Source organism: Trichoderma reesei, assembly GCF_000167675.1.
Source record: "Trichoderma reesei QM6a unplaced genomic scaffold TRIREscaffold_14, whole genome shotgun sequence".
Classification (NCBI taxonomy): domain Eukaryota; kingdom Fungi; phylum Ascomycota; class Sordariomycetes; order Hypocreales; family Hypocreaceae; genus Trichoderma; species Trichoderma reesei.
Genome location: NW_006711161.1, coordinates 612,423 through 639,696, shown reverse-complemented (window position 1 = coordinate 639,696; position 27,274 = coordinate 612,423). Strand labels below are relative to the sequence as shown.

At 45.0% G+C, this 27,274-nt stretch overlaps 7 protein-coding genes across 7 annotated transcripts; 1 reads left to right on the top strand and 6 right to left on the bottom strand.

The window, feature by feature from the left end:
- Positions 1 to 2,394: 2,394 nt before the first annotated feature.
- TRIREDRAFT_49864 (uncharacterized protein) lies at positions 2,395 to 3,658 on the bottom strand. Its single transcript, XM_006966748.1, has 4 exons — positions 3,487 to 3,658; positions 3,368 to 3,407; positions 3,240 to 3,256; positions 2,395 to 3,152 (listed from the first exon to the last, which is right to left on the bottom strand). Exons 1-4 carry the CDS (start codon positions 3,542 to 3,544, stop codon positions 2,638 to 2,640), a joined length of 630 nt encoding a protein of 209 aa, XP_006966810.1. The 5' UTR covers positions 3,545 to 3,658; the 3' UTR covers positions 2,395 to 2,637.
- Positions 3,659 to 4,325: 667 nt separating this feature from the next.
- On the bottom strand, positions 4,326 to 7,101 carry TRIREDRAFT_109123 (uncharacterized protein; the record flags this gene model as incomplete). The annotated part of the gene is made up of 5 exons (XM_006966747.1): positions 4,326 to 5,398; positions 5,449 to 5,611; positions 5,681 to 5,850; positions 6,700 to 6,725; positions 7,013 to 7,101. 5 exons carry the CDS (start codon positions 7,099 to 7,101, stop codon positions 4,326 to 4,328), a joined length of 1,521 nt encoding a protein of 506 aa, XP_006966809.1.
- A 1,536-nt stretch (positions 7,102 to 8,637) lies between these two features.
- TRIREDRAFT_109122 (amino acid transporter) lies at positions 8,638 to 10,618 on the bottom strand (the record flags this gene model as incomplete). The annotated part of the gene is made up of 4 exons (XM_006966746.1): positions 8,638 to 8,868; positions 8,968 to 10,088; positions 10,196 to 10,253; positions 10,367 to 10,618. 4 exons carry the CDS (start codon positions 10,616 to 10,618, stop codon positions 8,638 to 8,640), a joined length of 1,662 nt encoding a protein of 553 aa, XP_006966808.1.
- Positions 10,619 to 13,463: 2,845 nt separating this feature from the next.
- On the bottom strand, positions 13,464 to 15,220 carry TRIREDRAFT_109120 (uncharacterized protein; the record flags this gene model as incomplete). Its single annotated transcript, XM_006966745.1, has 13 exons — positions 13,464 to 13,471; positions 13,619 to 13,642; positions 13,745 to 13,756; positions 13,862 to 13,869; positions 13,916 to 13,924; positions 14,102 to 14,113; positions 14,199 to 14,213; positions 14,377 to 14,381; positions 14,416 to 14,428; positions 14,691 to 14,716; positions 14,768 to 14,784; positions 15,004 to 15,014; positions 15,186 to 15,220. 13 exons carry the CDS (start codon positions 15,218 to 15,220, stop codon positions 13,464 to 13,466), a joined length of 195 nt encoding a protein of 64 aa, XP_006966807.1.
- Positions 15,221 to 20,776: 5,556 nt separating this feature from the next.
- Positions 20,777 to 21,929, top strand: TRIREDRAFT_122736 (tagatose-bisphosphate aldolase; the record flags this gene model as incomplete). Its single annotated transcript, XM_006966837.1, has 3 exons — positions 20,777 to 20,868; positions 20,974 to 21,477; positions 21,565 to 21,929. The coding sequence occupies 3 exons, from the start codon at positions 20,777 to 20,779 to the stop codon at positions 21,839 to 21,841; spliced, it is 873 nt and encodes a 290-aa protein (XP_006966899.1). The 3' UTR covers positions 21,842 to 21,929.
- Positions 21,930 to 21,994: 65 nt separating this feature from the next.
- Positions 21,995 to 22,792, bottom strand: TRIREDRAFT_4682 (uncharacterized protein; the record flags this gene model as incomplete). The annotated part of the gene is made up of 1 exon (XM_006966639.1): positions 21,995 to 22,792. One exon carries the CDS (start codon positions 22,790 to 22,792, stop codon positions 21,995 to 21,997), a length of 798 nt encoding a protein of 265 aa, XP_006966701.1.
- Positions 22,793 to 23,464: 672 nt separating this feature from the next.
- On the bottom strand, positions 23,465 to 23,887 carry TRIREDRAFT_109117 (uncharacterized protein; the record flags this gene model as incomplete). Its single annotated transcript, XM_006966744.1, has 1 exon — positions 23,465 to 23,887. One exon carries the CDS (start codon positions 23,885 to 23,887, stop codon positions 23,465 to 23,467), a length of 423 nt encoding a protein of 140 aa, XP_006966806.1.
- Positions 23,888 to 27,274: the final 3,387 nt, after the last annotated feature.

Genomic DNA, 27,274 nt, shown 5'->3' with positions numbered 1-27,274 from the left:
ACAACCGTCATATGTGATGACGAACTCTCCCCCCTTTTCTCTTTGCTGTCGCCACCGTCGATGAATAACAGTGATGCGGAATTGACTGTTGTCGTATAAGAGATGTCGTGCGTGAATACTGTGGAATGCAGATATTCCAGTAATTAGAGTTGGTCAACGGCCGTGTCTCTCAGCTTCTTCAACTCTCTCTCTCCCTCTCTTTCAGGCCAACAAACAAACAAAGACCTTCACTGGTTCCTTCCACCCGTCGCCCCGGCTAACAAATCAGAACAACAGTCACGGACGGCGCAGCGCGCAGAGCAGCGTCGCAGCATAACCTCAGGATAATCAAGAGAAACCACGAAGTTTTTGGTGTCGCGGAATTGAGAGGGTTGAGGATCGCGAGTCAAAGGGCGCAAGGCAAGAATCGCCGGAAACGACTTGGATCTTATGGTTCCAGTTCTGGATGAGCCACAGAAACGGGTCGCTTTTATAAAGTGGAGACGGTGTCGTTTTTTTGAGCGGGTTTCGATGACTGGCGCTTTTTTCCTGTCGGTTCGGGACCCAGAACAAGCTGCGCCGGAAGGGGTTCTCAAGGCTGTGCTTTTCCTTTGTGTTTTCTATAATGATGATGATTCAATTGAGTCTGGATAAAGAAGTAAATCAACTGTGATGTGTGTCAATATTATTTTTGATTCCAGAAGAATATAGACGTAATTATACCGAGGACTCGGGAGTTGTTGTCCTCCAGTTACTCGTATTAGCTACCTTATAGTGCCAAGCGGAAACAAGGGGGGGCGTGATTCGACAACATACCGTCACGGCATCGGGTGGCCAAGCCCCCAGGCCCGAATCTGCCCGGAACGTCGAGCCTCCGGTCTCACTGGCGTGCAGAAGAAGCTCGGGACAAAGCCAAAGTTGAGGCTGAGCAGTGATCCACTGCTTCTGTACCTAGACAAGCTTATGGAAGATACATGAGAGTGTCATGTTCGATTCAAGCCGTGTATATCAATCAGCGGAGTATTGGATAGAAAAGAGACAGCAAAAGAGGTCTTGTGTCGTCAAAGGTTAGAGTCCCCCCCCCCCCCCCGGCCGGTATGATCCGCCTCGGCGACACCAAAGACCGGGAGAGGGGTGATGGAACGGTCTAGAAAGGATCCCGGGTCCAATGCAAGGGACAACTCTTTTGGTGGAAAAGAATGGATGAATCAGAAAAGGCGAAAACTGCTGCTGCGTGAGTCAAGGATGCGGAGGAGCTCTTGCGTCTTTCCTATTCGTCGATGCCGGCTGGAGTTGCTGAGAAGCTGTTCCGAGCTGCAGATGCTCGAGTTTGTGTGTAAGTGGGCGGGTGAGAGCTCTGATGAGGGATTGATGGTGGAATGAACTGGTGAAGCATGTCCTATTATTGAAGATGCATTCTACAACTGACAGACTGAGCCGGTCATCAAGCGATTCAACAGTCTCAATCACGAGAATAGATGCACACTAGGTAGATAGTTCAACCTACATCATCTCCGGAATCTCAGTACCATCTATTGCACATACGAGTACTGTACACGACTTTCATACGAGGAGACACGACCTCCAAGCTTCCATCTGGCCCCCCCTCGGCCCCCGATCGTAGACCGGCTTTCCCCGGCATCTTTCTCCCAGGCACCTTGAGCACCACCCTTCTTCTTCTTCTTCTTCTTCTCCTCCTCCACTCCAAGACTTCTCGTCTTTGTCAATGTGGAGATGGACGGGTTCTTTTCCAGAGGCTGAGCATTTCGGCTACTACCACTACAGTATTAGTTGGGCCTGCCGTTACCATCCGGGTTCTTTTTCACATTTTCGTCGAGAGGAGAAATGGAACGGTCACATGAGGGTGGAATCTTGTTTACGTTATTCTTTGGCCCCTGGTCACTCGGACTAGAATTTCTCTTCCCCGCGTCTGGCCGCTCTTCTGGGTCCAAGGTGGCTGAAGATGGGGCTTGACGATCCTTGACATCATATCTACCTCTACGGCTCAATTTCGGGAGGAGAGCGGATGCAGCATCTTTAATCGGAAGGCGAAAAAAAGAGAGGTGATGCATATTTGCACCTCATCAACTGAACAGAGAACATGTATTACCAAACACAGTTTTCATAGTTGATACACTGAAAGTTGCGCAACATGTCGTCGGTCTTATGCCGGCATTCGATTGGGATGCGACTCCGGATATGCTCTGCCGCCCTCCATGCTCTCCTGCTGCCGTCCTGCCGGATCTGAGCCTCAACTCGAGCTCGCGCACAGATCGCCAAGGGGAATTGCTTCGTGGATCGATTGTCACACAGACATCACATAAAGTGCAGTGAAACATCGTGATTCTTCTCTTCCAAACGCCCAGTCTCTTGAACCGATCTAGTGGTATATGTGGAATTCCCAACCTTTGTTTTTCGTACCTTTTCGACTTCCTTTCCTCATCCTTCCAACAAACTGCATCCGAGTCTGTTGAAAGACTATTGTTATCCTCTCCCCCCTTTCATCACCCTCCCCATAGCACAAAACGCCATAGCTTACCCGGCCAATCTCGCATCTCGCCTCTCCCCACGCCCATCAGACAAAACTTGACCCCCAATGCCCAACCGGCAATCAGATATAGATCCGACCGAACCCCCTCAAATCTTCTGTTAACCCCCTCAAATCTTCTTCTTCCCAGACTTGGCCGCCTCCCTCTCCCTCTCCCTCTTGGCATAAATCCCCGCCGTAAACGGATCCTCGAAGCGCAGCGCAACGACATACACAAGGTACACGCCCGCGGTCAGCAACAAGCCCGCCGGCTTCCCATACACGAGCGCCGTCCCCAAGAAATTCATCGTCGAGCCCCAGTACATGGGCGCCGACGTGACGTTGAACGGGAACCCCGTCACCATCTCGTCCATCAGGATGCCAAAGTAATCGCCCAGAAAGGTGCCTGTGATGCCCAGCCGCCACGTCGACGACACCACCAGCACGTTGCCCACGACGAGCAGCGTGTAGCCCGCCGCCTGCGCGTAGAGCGACGTCAGCGCCGGGTGCGACGGCTGCTCCGACAGCGCCACCTTGTACAGCCAGTCGCGGAGCAGCCCGAGCGAGAAGATTGTCGCGGCCAGGGCGTAGCATGCGACGTAGCGGTTGCCGCCGAAGAGGCGGGTGAGGATCTTGTTGTGGTATTCTTTTGGAAGGGGTGCTTCGGGTTAGCAACTTCGCGGGCTGTGGCTGGGAGGGGGGTTTTATTCGAGGATATATATCGAGAACGAACCTTGACGAGCGACGATGCTGCAGCAGAGAATCATGGGTTAGCAAGTAGCCCCAATGTAGCCATGATGTGACCGAACTTGGGGAGGAATCCATTGGTGATGGGCGCAGGAAGATGGGGTTGTCTCTTACTTCCAGAAGAGCGGGTTGAAGACGATTGACCCTGCAGAGACTGTTTTGAAGCAACAGTATCATGCGCCGGTTAGACACATACACTTTCTCTATATCCGTCCTGTCTGCAGTTCACATACTCAGTAGACTCTGCTTGTCGAAATCGACATATTTCAAGAGATCGAATGATGACGCCATGGCGAAGCTACTTATGCGCTGTAGCTAAGGTAGCTCTACAACAGCTCAGTACCTCGATTATTTTAGAGAAGACCGGGAGAGGAGGAGGTAGAAAAAAGGTACGGAAGATATAGAGAAGAGCGATCAAGTAGTTGCAATCACAAGCCAGAAGAAGGAGAAAAAGAGGCAAGGAAACGTGGCTGCATCTTTTGGCCGGGAAGCTGGAAGTACATGATCCAGTTCGAGCCCTTTTATAGCGTCATGCAATCCGCCCTGCGTGCTTCAAGACAGGCTGGGACCAGAAAGCTCGGGGGCGGGGATTGGCCGCTTTGGATGGAGCCCCCAACAAAATTGGCGTCTGTCACAAGCCAAAAAGTGCCTGCATCTCACACTCACAAAGCTCCCAAGCAGCCGCCGCCCAGGGATACCTAAGCAAAAGAAACTAGACAGGTAATCAATAGACAGGGGAAACAGAATTCGCATTTCATCAAATGTGTCCTCATGGCCCGCCCAATTCATTTCCCCAAAGAAAAATTACCAGCTCATGTGCGAGACGGAATAGGCTCGCGTAGTCAAAAGCATTCCCCCCTCTGACGCCTGTTTCGTATACCATCTCTCACGGCGTCTTGCAGAGCAACAAAATGTCCATGTCCAGCCGGCTCAACTCTGGTCGGCGATTGGTATCTATACATCCGCTCAAGTCCCCCGCAATACAGAAAATCGTTCATCATCAGCTCGTCCACGGAGGGTCTCGGCTATTCTCCACGCAACGCCTTGTAATGCTGCCCATGGTGCCCTGTCATTACCGCCTGTTCCTCGTCTTCTTGCCTTGGGTTGTCGTGTCTTCCTCTTCCTCGTCTTGGCCCTTCTTGAGGTCCTCCGTCAGGCCCCATTCCTCCTTGTCGTACCAGTCTTCGCCGTCTGACATGTCCCGGTTCGGCCCGCAGTGCGCCTCTGCCTTTGACCAGTGCAGCACGTCCTTGCGTAACCTTTCCGCTTTCAGCAGGCCCAGGTGCAATCTTGCAGCTCCTCGGCAGACCTCTTCTTGCTTTTGCACGTACAAGGCCAGGAGCCGCCTGATGTCTTCGGCTTCATTGTCCGGGAGCCCGAGGTTTCGGTCTAGCTTGGCATTGGGCGGCGGCAGGAACATTGGGTGGATATATGACGCCTCTGCGGCCTGCTTATCTTCCAGGTTCTGATGGGACGCCTTGTTTGTTTCTTCAGCGCCGTCCTGCATTTGGACGTCTTCGCTGGACGGCCGGCTTGCCTTGTTACGACTCTGGCTTGCAGTTTCGTTTGTAGGCTGTCCCCCGTTTGTATGTCTGCCCGTGTCGCCGTTTGGTATACCATTGCCGGCATCGTCCTTCGGGGCATTGTTCGCGGCAGTGGTTTCGTTGGGCGGTTTTCCGGAAGCTTGTTTGGTGTCTGTTTCCATAGGCTCATCCTGCTGGGGAGGTGTTTTTGTCTTGCCAGGTGATTCGGCATCACGCATGGGCACGTCGTCGTCGGAGGCTTTTGGTTCGTCTGGCCTCGGAGGATGGGCACCGGGCGCGTCGGTGCTCGAGCTGCCATTCACGTTGGTAGGTGAAGGCGCCCTGTCGCCTGTCTTGGAACTATCCTGAGGCTGACGGGCAGTGTTATCTTTCTTATAAAACTCGATATCGTTGGCGCCGACCATGGTCGAGCATGGCACCCAAGTTGCGTCGCCACATAGAGATGTCCACAAATGCCGAACCTTCCACAGTGACCGGTTCTCCTTTTGCATTATGCCAGAGCTCTGCTTGACCAGCTCTGTGAGTGTATGGGAGGTGAACGGCTTGGAGAGAACGGGATGGGTCGGTAGGTCGGTGGACGCGGTGAGAGGCGCGAGGATGTCTGCCAAAGTTAGCACGAGCCAGTCCGAGCGTTTTGCGTGGAGAGCATACGTTCTAGGCGGATGTTGGCATATGGGTCCAATTCTGCAGCCGACAGCATGGCCTCCTCGATGCGGGCCTCATCGTCGTCGCTGTCGAATTCGTAGCCGTCTTCGTCGACCAAGGGGGGGTTGCGGTGGATGATGGACCTCCGCACACCGGCGTACTCAACAGTCTGTGCCCGGATAGCAGCTAGAGGTTAGCTATCGCGCCTCGTGACGGGCGTCGGCAGTTCGACTCGTACCTCCTTGTAGGCGACCGGCGACGTCGTGGGCAGCAATTGCCCCTTGTGTGCGAAGCGCGCCCTCTTCTTCAGCTTGTTGCCGCGGTTAGTGTAGCTCTCAATCTCAGAATCAGAGTCGGACTCTATCGAAGCGACGGGGGTTAGCGTGATCCGGCGTTGGCTGCGAGGCTCTGGAGAGCTCACCATAGGCCCTCCGCTTGAAGGCCTTTTTCATGCCGGCAATGGTCTCGGCGAAGAGGACCTGCTGCGACGCCATGTCGGGCAGATGCCGCGGCCGGCCGAGCGTGTTGGGGGAGAGTCGAGGGCGAGAGACCGGTTATTTTTGGAGATGGGAATCGTGCGTGTGCGTGTGTGTGTGTGTGTGTGTGCGTGGGTGGTAGAGCTGAGTCGAGCGTGGTTGAGCGTGGCTACAGCAGAGTCGAACAGAGTCGGTCGAGCTGAACAGCTGCTGCTGCTGAGTAAGTCGGTAACGGCGTCGTCGTGAGCCGGAATCGAGTCGTTTCGGGGGCCTGTTTGACGCGGCACTCGTGTGAATCCGGGCCGTGTGTGTAGGTGAGGAGGAGGAGGAGAGGAGGAGCAGGAGGAGAAGCAAGAGGCACAAGCAGCAGAGCAGCGCAAACCGCCTGGCCGGACCAGGACAAGACAAGGCTCGGTCTGCTCTTGGTTCGATCCACATTTATTTTCTTTCCCGAGCTGCGCTTTTGCTGCGCTTCTGCGCTCTGCCAACGTCCCGTGGCCAATCAGCGAGGTGAGACGCGGAAGCGCAGTTTTGCCGATGCCGCGCTGCTTCTTGGGCTCTGACGTAGCATCTCGCTTATCAGCCGGTTCAAGCGGACGATAAGAGATCATCAAACTCAATTAGCGAGTAAAGGCTTACCCTGAACTTGTCACGATCATCGGCGTAGAAGCAATGAACACAGCTGCGGACTTTGTCAGGTTGGCACGAGGTGTTCTGTGGCTTCAATTGACATCAAGGGGACTATCCGGTAAGGTTCTATTACCTGGTGATGGCTTCATACCGGGAAAAGGTACGTCCTTAATGTCTCTACATTGCCGTGAAGAGCTCACTCCCACATTATAAAGCACATGGCAACTGACCTCTACACCATTGATGATGTCCTCTCCCTTTAACTCGTCTTATCGAGAAACTCCGCTTGTGCTTTTCCAAAGCCACCAGAAGGTCGAAACCCTCAAGTGTCAAAACGCAACGTATCAGCACCTTGCCCTGAGAGCTCAGCTGGCTGGGGCCTCCACCAACGGCAACATCCCCAGCTACGACTACTCAGCGAAACACGCTGGATAGGATTTGTTGGCCAAGCAAGAGCATTGTACCTAGTTATGTCGATGCTGCTGGGCAGACGGAAGTCCGTCTCTTCCCTGACGTCGCATTTCCTCGTGCGCGAGGACGTGAAAGCTTCCATACTGTCTTAGTTTTTCACATGTTGAGCCTCGAGATGCACAATAGCCACTCTATTGATCGGCTCTGCCGGCTATTTTGCCATGAACCCCAACTGGCAGGCCGAGCGCATCACGCAAAGTTCTCTCAAGCTTTCCAACACCAGCACCTTTCAAACGGCTCTCAAGCTCCAAGCCCCGACTTCTGTGATGGCCACCCTGGTGCGCATCGCCTTTTCCGGCAGCTTCTACAACAACGTCGATATGTTGGCTAGTCATAGTCTGTACAAAGGCGGCGAGTGTTCCCGCAGTCGTGGGTGCAGACAGACGGAGGCAATGGTGAGCCTTCTTCTTATATGGCAGAACAATACAGCCTCAGGTGCAGCCCATCCAAGAGGCCTTCAACTCTTATTATATCCGCCCATCAATAACATACCCAAGCCCTGCAGTCGTCTAATACTACTAGTATGACGAAGCTTCAAGCAATGCACCACGCCTCTACCCAACGGACCCCCCACGCCGTGTCGGCGTATTGCTTCAAAATCGAAGGTGGCATGTGTCATGTACCTTGCTAGCAGTTCGTTCTGCACTCTTTAGTGCTACGGATGGATCTCGGCGTCGCAAGTCATCGTGTGGTTCCGGATCGGAATGCTTCACGGCGGAACAGAACTTGGGTAACGCATGTAAGTGAAGGCCAAACTGGAAAATGATTTCTGAGCACATCAGATGTCGGCGTTACCACCACTCATGGGCCATGCTTCATTCTGTCTCTTCAAGATCCAATTGACCATCGACATCTTCTACTTCTTCTAGGTACTTGAGAAAACTTCAAGTTTGTCAGGCTTCTTCCACAACCCGGAGCTCAGACCCGGAGCTCTCCGTCCCCACTCCGACCCGACTCCGATACCGCTACAAGAAAAGGCATGCAAATTTCTGACCCCCCCCATGGATCCCAATTTCCCCTTTCGCATCCACCACGAAACCCACAACCTAAAAAAGACACACGATCCACAGCCAACAAACAGCCCACAAACCCACAAACCCGGACAGCGCATGATTATTACCAACCCTTGATGAGCTCAACACGAACAGCTCCCTTCACCAACGAATCATCATCGGTCTGGTGGTCTAGTGGTATGATTCTCGCTTAGGGAAAACCCCAAGTTTGTTCTGCGAGAGGTCCCGGGTTCAATCCCCGGCCAGACCCTGTTCGTCACAGCTTCCTCCTTGGAAGCATCCTTTTTTTGCACTTTTTGGCTCTGATGCCCTTGAATTCGAAGACGAGCACTCCATACTCATTCATCACTCACACAGCCCTTTTTGTCGATGTTTTTGGTCATCATACATGCCGTAGATGGCGTCCTTGTTAGTCTGTCATGCATGGCCTTGTTGATCTGGCTTGAACAGCACAAGCACTCGGTGTAAGTCGATCCAGTACATTTATCTTGCATCGAAATCGTTGCAATGAGCGGACATTGCAGTTCATTATATTATCTATATATATACTTCCAAACTTCAATGATTACGAAAGGGCAAACGGGCATTGCATCCCCGCCGTTCAACTACTCAAACAGAGCATAGTACACGCGCTTCCAGGAAGGCTGAGACGCCACAAACTCCCGGTATGCGCGGATCTCATCCCAATCCAGCTCGCGACGGCCGGTATCGACATCGATCTGATCCAGCCTCAACCAGCCAGTCCGCTTCCAGATGTATCCGCCGAGCCAGAATGCCAGGACAATGGGGAGAGCGAGGTAGGCCTGGAAGAAGCCCTCGGCATCGTTGAGCCCATGCTGGCCAGGGGGTGCGATGGCCGTGTAGAACTGGACAAATGCACGTTAGCTCTCGAAAAAAAACATGATATCAGGGGGCCCGCTGAAGAAGAGACTTACCTGAGCAGCAAAGACGATGAAGCAGATGATCAATCCCATCCACGATCCCGCAACGCCAAAGATTGCCTTGAAGGGAATCTCCTCCACAGAGTGTCCGTGATAGGCCCACGCCGCACGGAACCGGATATGCGCCAGGCAAATGGCCATCCAAGCGAAGAGCACAGCCAGACCGGAAAGCGCCTGCAGCCAGTTGAAGACAGTCGGTCCCGAAGCACTGAGGTTGATGTAGGCAAGCGGGCCGGTGAGCAGCATGAGGATGGTAGAGGGGAGGCATCGACCGGAGCGGTCAATGTAGGTGAAGAACTTGGGAGCGTATCCCTGCTGCGCCATGGCCGTCAGGGTGCGGGAGCCGCCGTAGACGCTGGACACGCCGATGGAGATGACGGAGATGAGGATGACGGCGTTCATGAAGTGGTCGAAGCCGCGCAGGCCGGCGTAGAGCCCGACGAGGACAAACGGCGAAGCCTTGACGTCGGTATAAGCGGCGCTGGACAGCAATCTCTCGTCATCTGCAGGAATCAAAAGGCCGACGAAGAAGAGGCCGAGCACATAGAAGAGGGTGATTCTCCAAAACACCTGCTTGATGGAGCTGGGCAGGGACTTGACCGGGTTGCGACTCTCTGCCGCCGCCAGGCCGACGAGTTCAGTGCCGGTAAAGGAGAAGGCTGCGGTGACGAACACTGAGCAGAAGCCCCTGAACCCGTTGCGGAACGCTCCAGGATTATGCCAATACTTTGCTCCCACGTATTCGGAATACCTGCCATCCGAAGGACCGCCGCCAAGCACAAGCACAAAGCAGATGATCATGAAGACGATCGTCGCAGCAAGCTTGATGACGGAAGACCAGAATTCTTCCTCGGCGTAGCCAATGCTTCCAAAGATGTTGATGAGGATGATGGCGACCCAGAAGATGGTGATCCAGACGCCTACGCTTATATCCTGGTTCCAGTATTGGATGACGAGGGAGCAGACTGTTAGTTCGAGTGGCAAGACGACGAACCAGAGGGAGAAGTAGTTCCAGCCGACGGCGAAGCCAAAGGACGGGTCGATGAAGCGGGTTGCGTAGGTGTAGAAGCCGCCGGACACGGGGTACATGATGGCGAGCTCGCCAAGAGCAAAGACTGTGTTGGGGTGAAGCATTCCGTCAGCATACGTATAGAGAGAATTGATGTGCGTGACGGATGGGCCTGTGAGTCATTGCGTGATTTGGATCTTTTGGAGGACTTACCGACGTTGAAGACCATGAAGCCGACGACGAGGAAGCAGATGAGAACCGAAGCAGGACCCTAGACAGCACTGTCAGCAACCAAGTTCACCACCATCCCAACTCCTCCCCCCCCTTTTCTTTCCTCGTCATTGTTTTCCCCCCTCAGCTCTTCGATCAGGAATGGCCACTTACACCCTTAGCCAGGGCACCGCCCGAACCGACAAAGAACCCAGCGCCAATCGAGCCGCCAATGGCAATCATCTGCAAGTGCCGCGTCTTCATCGCCCGGTCCAGCTCCACGAGCCCATGCCCGTAGTGCTTCTTCTGGAACGACTTGGCATTGAGGCCGTTGCGCGTCCAAAAGTCCTCGTCGTCGTATGAGTTCTGGAAGCCGTCGCCCTCTGACTGAGGCACCACGGCCGTGTCCCGCACGGATTTCGCCATGTTGTTGTTGGAGCCTTTTTCCTCGGACGGGGGCGTGTCTCCTGAACTTGCCCGCCCAGACATCTTGACTCTTTCTTTTCTTCTTCCCTCTTTCTTATTATTATTATAAGTCGTTTTCCGGAGAAATAGAACCGAATAGGATTTGGGGTGAAAAAAAGTTCCGTAGTGCGGCCTTGTTATTGGTGCGCGGCAGTTGGAGATTGTCAGGCGCAAAGTCCAGCCAGCCTCACCCGGGAAGTCGGATCGAGGTGTGTGTGTGTGTGTGTGTGTGTGGTTCAATGGGTTTGCCTTAATGCAAGGAAACGGGAGGGCTAGAAGATTTCCAGAAGATCCCTTAGTTTTGAGGAAACGTCACACAACCAACAACAAAAGCAGCAAGTGGAAGCGAAGGAGAGGGGAGTGTGTGTGTACAGTCAATGTGATGGGATCAGCACTTTATATGGGTTTTGCTCTCTCTCTCTCTCCCTCTCTCTTATTACTGATACTCTTTTTTTTTTTCTTCCCCCTTCGTCTGCCTGCCGTGTGGCATTAACCACTCAAACTGCGTATGACTACAACTATTAGCAACTAGTAGACCAAACCGCCCATGCTTCCGTCTACTATGTACTACTTTTCCTGCTCAGACCAGACCTTGGCAAGGGGGGATCCAACGGACAAAGGCTGAGGCGCTTAAACCCACTGACTCAGTGGACAGACCGAGAGAGCTCCTGGTCCGATAGCCGGGGACCGGAAAAGAATAGGTAGGTTTGGGAGAGCAGACAAAGAAGAGAGAAGAGGCAATTGGTTCTCCCGGGTTCGTCGAGGGGTTCCATCTTCGAGGACGGCCCTCCATCAGCCCCCTTGCCAAGAAGGCGTTGTCTGGCCGGGCTTTTTCATTCTTTTCTCTTTGTAACATACAAAAGCAGTAATAAAATGTGCTTGTCCCGGCTAGCCCCGTTTGCTGCAGGTAAGCACACAGTTTACAGAATCTAGTAGTACGTGGACTCGTATGTATGTATGTATGTATGTATGTATCACAATAGGCCAAGATTTTCTGCAGCAGCTCTGTGATAATACTACTTTCTCTAGGCATCTCTCCTTTCCAAGGTGTCACATCAGCCAACCTATGCACCCTGGTCTAACCCGACCTATGCACCCTAGTCTATGCGATTTTTACTATATTAGTAAACCTCAGCTAACTTATGCTTTATATAATTTAATTAGTTAAGATTTTATTTTTATAAAGTATAGGTTAGCTAAGCTTTATAAGCTAAAAGCTAGGTATATTTATAATGCATTAACTATTTATTTCTTTTCTTTTTTAACACCTGCGCTTTAGTATTAATAATATTTTTAATATAACTATTTCTTAATTTATTCTAAATATATTTTATAAGCATTATAATGCCTTATATAATAATTATACTTATATAATATAATATATACTAATACTATAAGGCTAAATAACTAGCTAGTAGTAATATTAATATTAATAAATACTAAAAAGGACTTAGCCTTTATAACTATAAGGTAAGTATTTATAATATATTTATAATATATTTATAATAAATTATTAACTTAGTTTCTTTTTTTATAACTAGGAGACTAGTAAGATTATCTTATTATATAAAAAGGTGTTTTACTATATACTTATTAGCAGTAAAAACCTTTATCTTAATATAAGTTACTATTAATTTAATATATATATTTATAATATATTTATAATAGCTTACTAATATAATATATAGGATTTACTATTTTTTAACTTTATAAACTTAAAGTCTTATATTATTAAGACTTATAAAGGCATATTTAAAAAGGTATAAAAAGAAATAATTAATAACTAGGAGGTACTAAATACTATAAGTATACTACCTCTTTACTATCCTTATTAATATATTTATAATATATTACTAATATATTATAATAAAATACTAGTATAATATTATAAAGTTACTAAATAATATTAAGGGCCTTACTTTATTACTTACTATGCTTATTAAGGCACTAGCAGCCTATAAGATTTAATAACGCCTAAGTTTTAATATTTTTAAGCTAAAGCTGCCTTTTTATAAGTTAAGTAGTAAAGGTTATATTTAAAGTAAGGTATTTCTTATTAATATATTACCTATATATTATAAATATATTACTAACCTTAATATCTTTTAAGTTAACTATTATATTATAAAAAAAAATATAGGTATTAGCGCTAATACTAAGTATAACTTTTATTATAGCCTTTTAAAAAGTAGTAAGTTAAAAACTACTTAATAATATATTATATATATAATACACTATAAAGCTATTACTAATATATTATAGCTGCCTATTTACTAAAGCTTACTACTTATAACTATATAGTATAAAAGTACTTTTAATAACTTACTAAGGAGTTTTTAATTAAGGTATTTAATAATACTAGCTTTAGCTTTAAAGTAGAGGAGAATAAAGAGGAAGTAGTAAAAAAGTAATCTATTATAAATAAATTATAAATACATTACTATCTTATATCTCCTAAAGTAAATTATCTAGCCTAAATACCTAGTTAGTAAATAATTTTTTTATATATTTAAAATGCATTACTATCTTTTTACCCTTTACTTATATTAAAAATATATAATTTTTAAGTAGTAAATATAGTCTTTTAGTAGCTATATATATAATATATATTACTATATATAAAATATAAAAAAAGATATACTAAGAGATAGTAATATATATATAATATATTAATAATATATTATAATTAGTTATAAAATACTACTTAAGTCTCTCCCTTTTAGTAAAGCTTATAGCTTTAGTTTATTAACCTTAAGCTATAGGATCTCCTGCTAAAGTTATAAGTTAAGATCCTCTACTTATAACTTTAACTAGCTAAATAATTAAATTAGTAAAATCTATAATAAATTAATAAAGCATTTATAATGCATTACCTTTATCTTATAGCTAGAATACTTAATAATAATAATTATAAGTAGGTAAGGATAGTAAAAAGCAGTAATAATAAAAACTAGATATTACTTATACTTAATTTTAGTATTATAGCTATTTTATTATTATTTAATATATTAAATAGTAATAAATAGTCTTATATATATTATTTACTTATAATATATTAATAATATATTATAAATTTATTATAAATACTTATATTTTTACCTATTTATATTTTAAAATTATCCTTATAAAAATATATTATAATATAATATATAAATACTAAAAGAGATAGTAATTCTACTAGCTTAAAGCTTATTAAAGTCTTACTAAGTATTCTTAAAGTAATATATTAGTAATATATTATAAATATATTATACTTACTTAGTAAAGCTTTATATAAACTTACTTATAAATTATAGTAACTAAAGTAGTATAACAGCTACTTATTTAATAAAAAGCCTTATAAAGGACTTTTATATAGTTTATATAACTTTTATAATAATTCTACTATACCTTTATTATATTAAAAAAAGTAAAGTATAGTTTACTTATAATAATATCTTTTACTTTATATTCTGCCTATTTTATTAATACTAAGTAGGCTAATTAGTTAGTAATTTATTATAAATGCATTATAAATATAATATATATTAAAAGTACTTACTTACCTAAACCTATACTAAAAGGTTTATATAATTATTAGCAGTTAGGCATTTTAGTAGCCCTTTTATAATATAGTAAAATAAGCTAATGCCTTTATGTAAGTTATTAATCCTATATATTATTATTTTTAAGAGGTAGATTAATAATCTATTCCTTATAAATTAAAAATATATTCTTACCTAGCCTATACTTAAAGTAAATAATATATAGTTAAATACTATACTAAATATACTATTTCTAGTTATATAAGGGATTAATATTTTAAAAATAATAATTAAATCTTATTATAAAAATAAATATATTAATAATAGTTTAGTAAAGTATTATAAATAAAATATATATTAGTAATATTTAAAATATCTTAATTAAGTGTAATACTATATATTTCTTTATAATAAATATATTCCTACTTTAGTATAAAGTAGTATTTCTCTTTAATAAACTTAAATACAGTTTTATATATAAAGTAATAAAATATATATATTTTACTAACTATAATAACTTATAATAAAAAAAGAACTATTTATAATATATTAATAATGCATTTATAATATATTATAAATAACCTACTTTATTAACTCTCCTTACTATAGTATAACTATATAACCTCCTTTTTTTTATTTACTAAATACTTAAAGTTTATATTAACCTAAAAGGTTTTAATATATTTAAAAAGCTTAATTTACTTTTTATAAAAAAATATAATAAGTATATTAATATTATTATTATAAAAGAACTAAATATACTATTATAATATATTAATAATAAGTTTATAATATATTAATAATATATTATAAATAACTTACCTAGTTTAAATCTTTTTTAATTTTTAAGTACTTATACTATATGCTTAATTTATTAAACCTAAATAGCTAATATATCTCCTAATAGTATTTAAGTATAGCTATTAGTTAATTATTAGTTATAAGGCTTAGATAAAGGTTAGCTAGTGTTTTTTTTTAATACTATTATAATAAACACTAAATACTTTAAAACTACTTCTAGTTTTTTAAAGAAATGCATTAAGTATAAATGCCTAATATATTAATAATATATTAGTAATATATTATCTAGTATAATATAATTTATATTATAAGTATTAATAGTCTGCTATAGCTTTACTATAAAATAATAAGAAACCTTTAATAATAGTAATAAAAGGTATATATAAATTTTATAAAAAAATATAGTAAATAATACTATATTTTAATTATATAAAATAAAAAAGTAATATATAACTTAACACTTAAGTTACTTAATTATACCTCTGCTATATAAAATATAAGTTATTACTAATAATAAATTAATAATATATTACTAATATCTTTAATTAAGTGTAATACTATATATTCCTTTATAATAAATATATTTCTATTTTAGTATAAAGTAGTATTTCTCTTTAATAAACTTAAATATAGTTTTATATATAAAGTAATAAAATATATATATTTTACTAACTATAATAACTTATAGTAAAAGGAGGACTATTTATAATATATTAATAATATATTTATAATATATTATAAATAACCTACTTTATTAACTCTCCTTATTATAGTATAACTATATAACCTCCTTCTTTTTATTTACTAAGTGCTTAAAGTTTATATTAACCTAAAAGGTTTTAATATATTTAAAAAGCTTAATTTACTTTTTATAAAAAAGTATAATAAGTATATTAATATTATTATTATAAAAGAATTAAATATATTATTATAATATATTAATAATAAGTTTATAATATATTAATAATATATTATAAATAACTTACCTAATTTAAATCTTTCTTAATTTTTAAATACTTATACTATATACTTAATTTACTAAACTTAAATAGCTAATATATCTTTTAATAGTATTTAAGTATAGCTATTAGTTAATTATTAATTATAAGGCTTAAATAAAGGTTAGCTAGTATTTTTTTTTAATATTATTATAATAAATACTAAATACTTTAAAACTGCTTTTAATTCCTTAAAGAAATACATTAAGTATAAATGCTTAATATATTAGTAATATATTAGTAATATATTACCTAGTATAATATAATTTATATTATAAGTATTAATAGTCTGCTATAGCTTTATTATAAGATAATAAGGAACCTTTAATAATAGTAGTAGAGGGTATATATAAATTCTATAAAAAGATATAGTAAATAATACTATATTTTAATTATATAAAATAAAAAAGTAATATATAACTTAATACTTAAGTTACTTAATTATACCTTTACTATATAAAATATAAGTTATTACTAATAATAGATTAATAATATATTACTAATATATTATTATAAATATATTTAAATAACTTACTATATATCTTCCTTTAATAACTGTTATAATTAACTATAGTATATATCTTTAATATAAAAAGGTTACTATTACTTACTATAGTACTTATAAAAATCTTTTATATATATAAGATAAATAGCTAGTATACTAGCTTAATAAGTGTCTTATAGTAGTATAAGTTCTTAATATAATTAATATATTATATAAATGCAATCTCTTTAATTATAATAGCTTATAATATATTAGTAATATATTAATAATATATTATAAATAAATACTTATATTTTTACTTAACTATATAATTTAAAGTAAGTAAGAGTTTTTTTATATAAACTGTCTGCATTTATAAGCCTTCTTCTTATTATAGTCTGCTAAAATAGCATAGGCCTAGCTATAAAGATATATTATATTAATAGTATATTATAAATCTATTACTAATATATTACTAACCTTAATACTTTTTATTTAGTACTTAGTTAAGATAGCTACACTTAGTGCTTTTACTACCTTACTTAATACTTTTTTATAACCTTAAAATAGTAAAAGTTATATAATATTAGGTTAAGGTATTAATAAACCTTAACGCCTATATAATAAAACTTATAGTATATTACTATAATTAAGTTTAAAAGCTATAATATACTTTTCCTTTTAAGCTTTTTTACCTTAAAGCAGTACTAGATTTAGTATATATTAATAAACTATTACTAATATATTACTAATGCATTATACTTATATTATTTTAAGGATATTAGCATTAAGCTTTTATTAGCTAATTTAAGAATATTAAATAAGCTATACCTAGCTTTAATAAGATTAGCTATTTAAGGATATATATTATATAAATAATCTTATTTATTATAATAGCTATAATTTATTAACCTTTATAATTAAATTAAATAAGGTTTAATAATAGCAGTATACTGCTTAGTGCCTTAATTTTACTAGGCTCCTTTAAAAGATTATTAAGCTATTATAATTCTTATATAATATATTAGTAATAAATTATAAAGGCATTATAAATGCATTATATATATATAATAGCTTCTTCTTATTAAACTAGTAATAAGAAGTAATAGCATATTAAGCTTATTAAGTATATTAAATTAACTATTATTAAGATAATTAGTAATAGTCTTAAATAAATCTATTATTAATATATTAGTAATAGATTTAGTAAGAAAAAATATAAAAAATAGTTTATTAAACTTTAAGATTATATAAAAGATATATATAACTTTTAGCTTATAAAGCTTAGCTAACCTATACTTTATAAAAATAAAATCTTAACTAATTAAATTATATAAAGCATAGGTTAGCTAAGGTTTACTAATATAATAAAAATCGCATAGACTAGGGTGCATGGGTTAGGTTAGACCAGGGTGCATGGGTCGGCTAATGTGACACCTCTCCTTTCCCTCCTTGCAAGTGGTTGGAAAGCAGCAGCAAGCAGTACTAGTACTAGTATGTGGTACGAGAAGCCCGATTTCTTAGCTCGAGGGCGCCATTTGAGAACGGCTCGTGGGTCTTGCCCAGAGGCGATCCCGGCACACGTCCATCGTAGGGCGCCGTCGACAGCAAAAAGCCCACTCGCCCACTTTGTCTGACCCAGTCCTCGAGGCGACTATTAGGTAATTGTCGTGCAAGCCGTGTTAGCAATAGTTTGGGGGGCCGCGCGGGATGGCGAGAGGAGACAAGAGGCAGAGGTTTGTGAGGGACTTGGATTTGCAATTGGGGGTGGATGAGTTGAAGTTCGTGGTGGAGATGTGGGAGATTTTGGTGACTCTTTCTTTGCCCACTCTCCACTTGTGGGCTGAGAAAGGACATTATGGGGGAGGGCTTGGAAGTTTCGTCCCGGTTGCTCTTCGTGGGGGGTTTTTTTTTTTGAAGGAGGGAATTCGGGGAACTTGAAGGGATCGTGAAGAATGGGAAAACGTAAGACGGTCTTTGGGGAGGAGACGGGATGCCCTCCTTGGCAAGCTGCCTATGTATTACCCCTGGATAATTCCCAATAATACGAGTTTATCCTCAAGGCAGTCATCTCTATCACGGCTAAGCCGTATGAGATTCAAGGAAAAGAAGTATTGTAATCAAGAAAAGAACAGAAGAATCTTGTTGCAAGCTCACAATGGCAGATGGTCTCAGATCTAGGACAGTCTCACATCAATGAGGCTCAACAAGACACCCATCAGCCTCAGCCAACCAACCCAGTCATGTCTCACATTCCTTTCGCCTAAACAAGCGAAACAGAAGGGCCCAGATAGAGTTGTTCCGTCCCCCCCTTGCTAGAAGCCCGATGGAAAAACACCACCACCACCCACCACCACCCAAGGGCAAAAAAATAGCCAAGCCAAAGCCAAGCCCTGTCCGCGAGTCATGCATGTCCTCTGACAAAAACTCCAAAGACAAAAACAAGCAGACAACTGGCCCGCTTCCCCGATCTGCGCGCCCCCGGACCCCGCGAACCTTCTTCAGTATATATGTGTCAACGATTTGGGGTCTTCAGGATACATATGTGTCAACGATTTCCCGATGCTGGCCTCGTTGCCCGCGGCCGGTTTCAATTCCGCCCGTTTCGTTGTTCATGATACTACACGTTCCATGTTTTTTTTCTCGTCTTTGTCCTTCATCAACAGTGTTAGAACGCCGCAATGCCGGCGGGTGGGCTTCTAGTATGGTCAGTGGCGGCTGGTTACCGTTGAGGCGGCGCCACGTTTATGGGTGTGGAGAGGCGATTGGCCTTGGAATCATGGAAGTTGGGCCTTGAGCGGAAACATATGGCCTGGAATCGACAATTTAGAGAGAAACTGGCTGAGTCTTATTGACTGTAAGGCGTGGTTTAGATTTTCGTCGGTGGCTCCAGGTCTTGGACATCAACCACGTTCTGTCGCGGCTTCTGTGAACTGTAAAGCGGTTTGTTTCGTGTCAAAGTTATCGTATTATGCCGAAGACAGCGAACAAGCAAACTCGTACATCGTACAAGGCAAACAAGGAAACCAGTAGCAATTCCGGAGGGCGCAGCCAAGAGTGGCTTTGCTACATGCCGCTGGTAAACGAGGTTGGCCCAGCCTCCAGCCGTCAGACGATAACGACTCACCACGGCTGTCGCTCCATATGTAATACTTCGGAATCGGAAACAGAGATCCTGTGGAAGGACCAACTGGAAGAGCTAGAACATGTCAAAGTGCAAGCCTTTTCCTTCTCTTCAGGCCATAGATCTGGAATCACGAATGCCAACCACAGTACCAGTAGCGTCTTCCTCACAAGCACCCTCCAAGGCTGTACTTCTCAAAGTAGAAACCACACCGTCTTTTTCAACCCATTATGAACCCCTTATGACTCGGAAGGAAGGCTTGAGTCTTCAGAAGTCATGTCTACCTAGATACCCGTGATAGTACTCCCGTTGGTGCTACGGGAGGACTGGAGACACGGGGACGCAGAGAGCCACCTCCGCATCTTGGAAACCTCCGCAATTCGACGATCCCGTGATCGGCCTCGGGTCTTTCGGCTACTATCCCAAACAATAACAAGGGGAAAAAAAAACACACCGTCAATGCAACCTTTCCAGCCTCACGCCATCAGGCTGAGAGTACCTTGGGGTGCATGTAAATACTGCTACTACTAGTAGCCCCCCCGGACGGGGCCTAATAAGCGGCGAGAGAGCCCAACAGCCATGGCCGTAACCCGCTGCTAGCCATGAGCACCACCCCAGACAAGTTTCCCCCGACAAATACGAGCATGATTCTTCAGCTCCTCGTTATGTAGATGCAAGATTGGGGAGAATGTGCGGGTCTGGGGTTGACGACAGCCCAATACTAGTACTTCCAAGAGCCATGTCTGCCAAGGGCGTAGCAGCACCGGCTGGTTTTCAGGTACTCTGCTTGCGCCCACCCTCAAGCAACCCTTTTGCGATTCCTTCTCAGTCCAGGCCTACAAATGGGCTACAGGCCATCATCTATCTTTGCAATCCAGGTGAAGAAGAAGAAGAAGAAGAGGATGATGTTGTTGTTATAGTTGAAAGAGTCGAGTCGTCTTACACGAGAGAACCCCACGGTCTTTCACGTCCGGTTACCCGATTGGGAAAGACCCGGCGCCGAGAGAGCGAAATCGCGGCCCCGATATGCGGAGGTCGAAGCTCCGCAGAGCTTGGAAGGCGTGAGGGGAAGTTGCACGGCGTCTGTGAGATGTTGTCGTGATATAAGGCAGAACTTGAAGCTGGACAGTCATCTTCTCAAAAGACATACAGCATCGTTCTATTCCAGAGTCACACAGCATTATCGTGATGATGGCATCAAGCAGTTTAGAAGACAACACCACGCTCCGCATCCTGCGAGCAGCCGACAAAGGCAACTATGGCGTCCTCGCCGCCGTCGGGTAAGAATAAGAAGAAGAAGAAGAAGTCATTGAGCAACATGGCCTCTCTCACTCAGCCAGATACAACGACGACAAACGACTGATGATAAGAGCTCATGTGTGCAGCTACAACCTAGAGCAGATCCTCGGCTTCGTCCGAGCCGCAGAGCGCAAAAGGTCCCCCCTCATCATCCAGCTCTTCCCCTGGGCAATCGCCCACTCCGACGGCGTCCTCGTCCACGCCGCCGCCCAGGCCGCGCGCCAGGCGTCCGTCCCCGTCGCCGTGCACCTCGACCACTGCCAGGACGAGGCCATGGTGCGGCGCGCGTGCGAGCTGCCCTTCGACTCCGTCATGGTGGACATGTCGCACCATTCCAAGGAGGACAACCTGCGCAAGACGAGGGAGCTGGTCGCGTACTGCCACGAGCGCGGCAAGGCGGCCGAGGCGGAACCGGGCAGGATCGAGGGCGGCGAGGACGGCGTCTCGGACACGCTCGACCTGGAGGGCTTGATGACGACGATGGAGGAGGCGAGGGGCTTCGTGGACGCGGGCGTCGACTTGCTGGCGCCGGCCTTTGGGAATGTCCATGGGGAGTATGGGCCGCGGGGGATCGTCCTGGATTTCGAGAGGTCAGACTCCTTTTTTCTCTTCCTCTTCCTCTTCCTCTTCCTCCATGGTGCCGTGATTTAGCAAGCTGATATTTCGATTGCAACTAGACTCAAGCAGGTCCATGAGATTACCAGTGCAAGCAATGTCCTCATTGCCCTGCATGGCGTGACGGGATTCTCTGAGGAACTCCTTCGGCAACTTATCGAGGCCGGAGTGCGCAAGATCAACGTCAACAAGGACATCCTCATGGGCTACTATGCGGTGCTGGAGCAGAGAATCAACAAGGCTCCGTTCACGCAGGTGGTGGACGAGGCGATAGAACAGGTTGCAGAGGCCTTGGCAAGGCAGATGGATGCTGTAGGCTCAAGTGGCAAGGCGTACTAAGTTCTTTTTGTGGTGGTGAGAATCAGATGCCTTATACCCCCCTATTCTGTTCCTTGCTAGAAGTCAACAAAACCTCGGCTTTCCCAGTATTTTTTTCAAGACCCTATATCAACCTTTTGGCAACAAAATCCCAACTTTGTGTGATTCCGTCCTCTACGTCCACCCACCATCAATCGTCATGCTCTGGTTCGTCACAGCCGCACTATCGTCCGCAATCAACCACAGGGCCATCCTCGCCACCTCCACCGGCTCAATCAGCCTCTTGATGGCCTGGTGCCCCAGCACTTTCGCCTCGTACTCGGGCGTCAGCACCACCGTCCTCTCCCTCTCCGTAGCAATCGATCCCGGCATGATGCTATTCACCCTGACGCCCTGGGGCCCAAACTCGTGCGCCAGCGTCCTCGTCAGGCCCACGACGCCGGCCTTGCTCGTCGTGTAAGGCACCTGGCCCGTGGCCGAGACAAGCCAGTTGATGCTGCCCATGTTGATGACCGAGGCATGTCCCGCGGCGCGCAAGAGCCCCGGCAGCAAGGCCTGCGTGAGGAAGAACTGGTGCCGCAGATTGACGGCGACGCTCTCGTCCCACCAGTCCGTCGTGATGTCCTGCGTGGGCCTCGCCATGGCTCTCGCAGCGCTGTTGATGAGCCCGTCGACCCGAGGGAACTGCTGTAGGATCTTGGCGGCCGTGGGCTTGAGCTCTTGGTCGACGTGGACGACGTCGCAGTGGAAGTAGATGGGCTTGTGCTTGACGCCCGCCCTGGAGGATATCTTTTGTATGAGGGATGTGGCGCGGTCGTCTTCGACGTCGAGCAAGATGACCTGGGAGCCTTGGAGGGCGAATTGCTCGACCATTTCGGCGGCGATGCCCTGCGCGCCGCCGGTGATGACGATGGTGCGGTCGACGAGGCTGGGGTATATGGCATATTTGGCCTCATGTTGCTGTTCCGCCATGATGAAGGGGTAAATACTCTGAGGTTGCTGCTCACTGATGTAGCTGTGTGATGTATTGGGTTGTCTTTGGCTGATTCTCTGACATTTCCCTCTTACCTTGATGTTTTGCTGTCAGCACACAGCTTATGTGTGATATATAGGTAGCCGGAGATGATGTCGGGAACAAGGAGGATCTGACTCTTATATGTCCCAAGACGTGTCGATCGATTGATTACGCTCGATTGACTGCATCGTCTAATGTATGTACCCCGCCTTCAGGGCTTTTGGCTTCTCAACTGCAATTCTCCCGACCTCGGATGGCTAAAGACGTGTGTGTAACGTTACGAAGTCTCCTAGTCAATATCTTGTTTATTTTCCCGGAAGAGAACACGAATAGTAGATGGTTGATTTGAAATGATGTTATGGTGATGGTGATACATTGTGCCAATGGTTTATTGGTATTATTGTGTTTGTTCGTTGCTATAGATGCCATGTGCGTGTTGTGTTTCTGTCCTTTTGCACAGGCAAACCGAGGGTGCTGAGAAGAAGAATCATGTCGGCTTCGAGATATATGCATATACAACCCCAGACTCGACGAATCTTCTGTAGTCCACAAGTCTTGCCTCAATTCAAGTACCAACACAACAATACCCATAAGAGCTGCTGCTTCATCATCCTCCATCCTCACCATCCTCAACCGCCTCCAGGCGGCTTCCCCTTCTTCGGCGCACTCCCCGCTCCGCTCCTCCCGCCCTTCCTCGTCTCCTTGCCCGGCCCCGTATCCTGCGCCTTGGCCGTGTCCCCCATTGGCTTGTTGAACTCCTGGTTGGCGCCGCTCGCCGTCAGCGGGTTCGTCTCGGTGCCCCGTCCGGCGGCCTCGTGCTCCGACTCGGGGTCCGTCTTGGACGGGTTGAAGGAGGCGTCCTTCTGCGCCACCACGTCGTCGTCGCGGCCGGATCTCGTGCCGTCGTTGGAGCCCGGCTTGAGGGACTGGCGGTCTTGGGAGTTCTTGTAGGGGAGGCGGAGGGCGGCGGTGGTGTGGTAATACTGGCGCGGGAGGGCTGTTGTTGCGCAGCAGCGCGGGATGTGGGCGAGGTTGCGGATTGCCGATGCCATTGTGTTTGTTTGATGGATGAAATTGATTCGGACCTGTGGTTATTTCTGCGTGATGTGAGTTGCAATTGGGTTCTGTCGATGTTTTGTAGCTGTTATGGTGATGCTGCTGCGCTCTTGAGGTCATGGTGACGCTCTGGGTGAAGCTTCCCCAATACTGACGTCATCAGCTCCGATCCCAAGCAGCAAAAGATCAGCACATGCAAACAGTTCAGATTCAGGGCCAGGAACCAAGACAATGGCTGCAAACGTGAATCTAGAACGATCGATCTTCCATGACATCTACCATCTTTGAATAACCTCAAGAATCTGCCTGTCGCTAAAGATACAGCTTCTCAAAAGTACAGCTCTTCACTGGGTGATTGCATCTCAAATGATATTACCTAGTACCTAAGGTACTACCAGATACCTACCTGTATAGGTAGGTAGGCCAAGACAGAGTGTCAGCAAGGCTCATGTACAAGTAAGTACCTAGCTGGGCTTCCTATTAGAACCAACAAATTCCTATAAACGCACGATCATGTGCCGCTGTATGTATTGCTTATAGATGCCAAGTTCAGATGGAAACCGCTTCTACTCTACGGCTCGCTTGATAGGCCCGCTATCCAACGCACTGATGATAATACTTATCCAACGGCATCTGACCCTGGTAGGTAGCCACCACCAGTGATAGAGGTTGCAACGGATGGAACTCTTGTTTCGGAACAGAATGGCAGCCGCCAACTTTGAGCTTGTTTCAATACCCATGCAATGGAAGAAACGTTGTTGTCTGCAGACCGGTGGCTTTGACTCCACGTCTGCATCTTGAACGACCTGCACGGCTGAGATGACTCGGGTAGAATTCGAGGACCAATTTGCATGAAGCTTCACCACGCTTCAGACGGAACGTATCGCCCATACTCTCCTTTTCCATCTCTGCGCAAACAACCACAGACCCAATGTGGACTCCCGTCACGCTCCGCGTCGCTTCAGCCAAGCAATTACAATCCCACGCGAAGTTTTACATGGCACACACACACACACACACACACACACACACACACACACACACACACACACACACAGAAAAAGCGTAACATCGGGCATCCCGTACCAAGAGGCAAAAAGGGGAGGTGTGATTTTCTCGGAGGTCCCGCCGACGGAACAGAACGAAACTGCGTCTGCGTTTGTCGTCGCATTGCAGAATAATGGAGTGCTCCCCCCCCTTTGTGGGAATGTGGGAAACGAAAGCGTGTGAGAGTATCCCCAATACCGGAGACGATGGGGCCGGTGAGGCGAACGGACCGCTTTGATGTCCAAGCGACTTCGACATTGAGGAGATGGGGCTCTCGTAGCGTCTGCGGATATGACCTGGTGCTCGATGTTTATGTGACTTCAGGGACGTGCTCAGTGAAGAGAGCCCCCCCCCCCCCCCCCCCCCTTCATTTTGCGACGTCAACGCGGGAGTGATGCTTGTTGGCACTTGCGGGAGTTGCTTGTAGGGGGGGGGGGCAATGCCGGGTTGGTCTCTGGAATGTCAGTTGCTTCACCTGTAACTCACCAAGCTCGGCTTCAGCCGTGCCATTGAGAACATGCGTATGACTAGGTAGGTTGAATGTGCTGATTATAGCCAGATCTACTTTCGTTAAGGAAGCTTGATGGGCCGCTGCATAACTGGTGATGCGAGCGTGGACAACAGCTTGCAACATTAGGAACACTAGGAACAACACCAGGAACGGTCTTGGTGTCCGCAAAGTAACAAGTTTTTACGAAAATAACCCGTTCAATGTATAAAGTGGTGGTTTCTGTTTGCTTTACCCTTTATCGACAACGGCTTTCCGAAACGTAGAGTCGACAACATGAAAGCAACAAGTTGAAGCTGTCCAAGTACAACTGGAGTAGTACTCTGTAAACGGTGCGTGTCATACGTAGATAGTAATTTGTGTCTCGACCTCTCTCGAACTTTGTCACGTCAATGGAGTTCCGAGTGTTGGAGTTACGATGCTCGAGTGATGCATACCTTCGGTAAATGTAATACATGGAGGCCCAAGAGCCTACATGTACTCTGTCTACACACTAGTTAAGGAGTCTATATGGAAGGATGTCATATACATTAGCGGTTACCTACAGCTAGATGGAAGATGAGATCAGATTGCTTCTCAGGGCCACTGTTCAGTCTCTGGCGTGTATCCGTCGTACTGCTATTGTGGGCAATCACTTGGGAAGAATTACTCGCGTATGCTTAACCTCGGTCAAGGACTCTGATAACGACTAATGCATCAACATGACCGACGCGTACCAGGCACAAGAATGGAGACTCGCTCCCTCTTGATGTCAATGCCCCTTACCCGCCTGGTCCAAACTGGTCAAAAGGCAACCCATCAAAGTGGGCAACCTGCAGTTCATATCAGGTCCAAAAGGATCTGGAGAGTCATTGGCCATCTGCAGCCACCTGACGCTCCTAGCAGTACTGAGCAACCTTTAATTTACGAAGTAGCCTTTTCCCCCCTTTCCCTCTTCTTCGTCTTGTGCAGCATTTTGATTCCAGCCAGAAAGCCTCCTGTTCAGCTCTCGTCCTTGGCTTCCACGCCTGTGACTGAAAGCCACAAGGACGGCCAGATGATAGTACTCTGGAAGCGACGTAGCGACGGCGTGATATGACGAGTAGTTGTAAATGATCGGTTTCTCGACCAACAGAAACAGCGCGCGGCAGAGACCAATCTCTGAGATTCGGCGAGCGATTACTGCGTGCTGATCAGCGGATGTATGTCCGAAGCGTCTTTACCTTGGAAAGTCTAGCACGGCGACCCCTGAGAAGCAAAACCCAAAGCGTGAACACTTCAAAATCTAAATCAGCCCTTGAATCTTGGCATCGAGAGCGGGGAAATCCGGGATGCCAACCTAAACATGTTGCTTCGAGCTGGTTACTACCTATCTTGAAGTGAGGCGCATCCGAGATGACAGTGTCCCGTCAATGATCGGATACTATCAGCGTACCTTGGGTGCTATTGTACAGTCCAGCTTCTATACTGGCAATTACCCTCGCTACTAGTCTCTATCCTTCGTAAACTGACCACAGAACGAACGAATCTAAAAAGCTGGCGCAAACCGACGCCCGAGGGCAGAGCCTAGTGTGGCGCCAGCGGCCGGCGAGAGGCGTCTCGTGACGCTCCTTTCACGATGGCGGCACGCTTTCGCAACGGGGATCGGCGCGACAGCACGTGGGCCAGGCAGGGATACCGAGGCAGCGAGTATTAATGTGTGTTGCCTTTATTCACTGTGCTGCTGTTTGGTTGTTTGGTTGTAATTCTAGTAGGTAGGTAGTATGTTGGTGAGATTGCTGAGGAAATAGTCCGGAGAAGAGCACCGAAGGAGGTGAGGTGAGATGGCTGGGGTGCGAGAGTCAGCTTA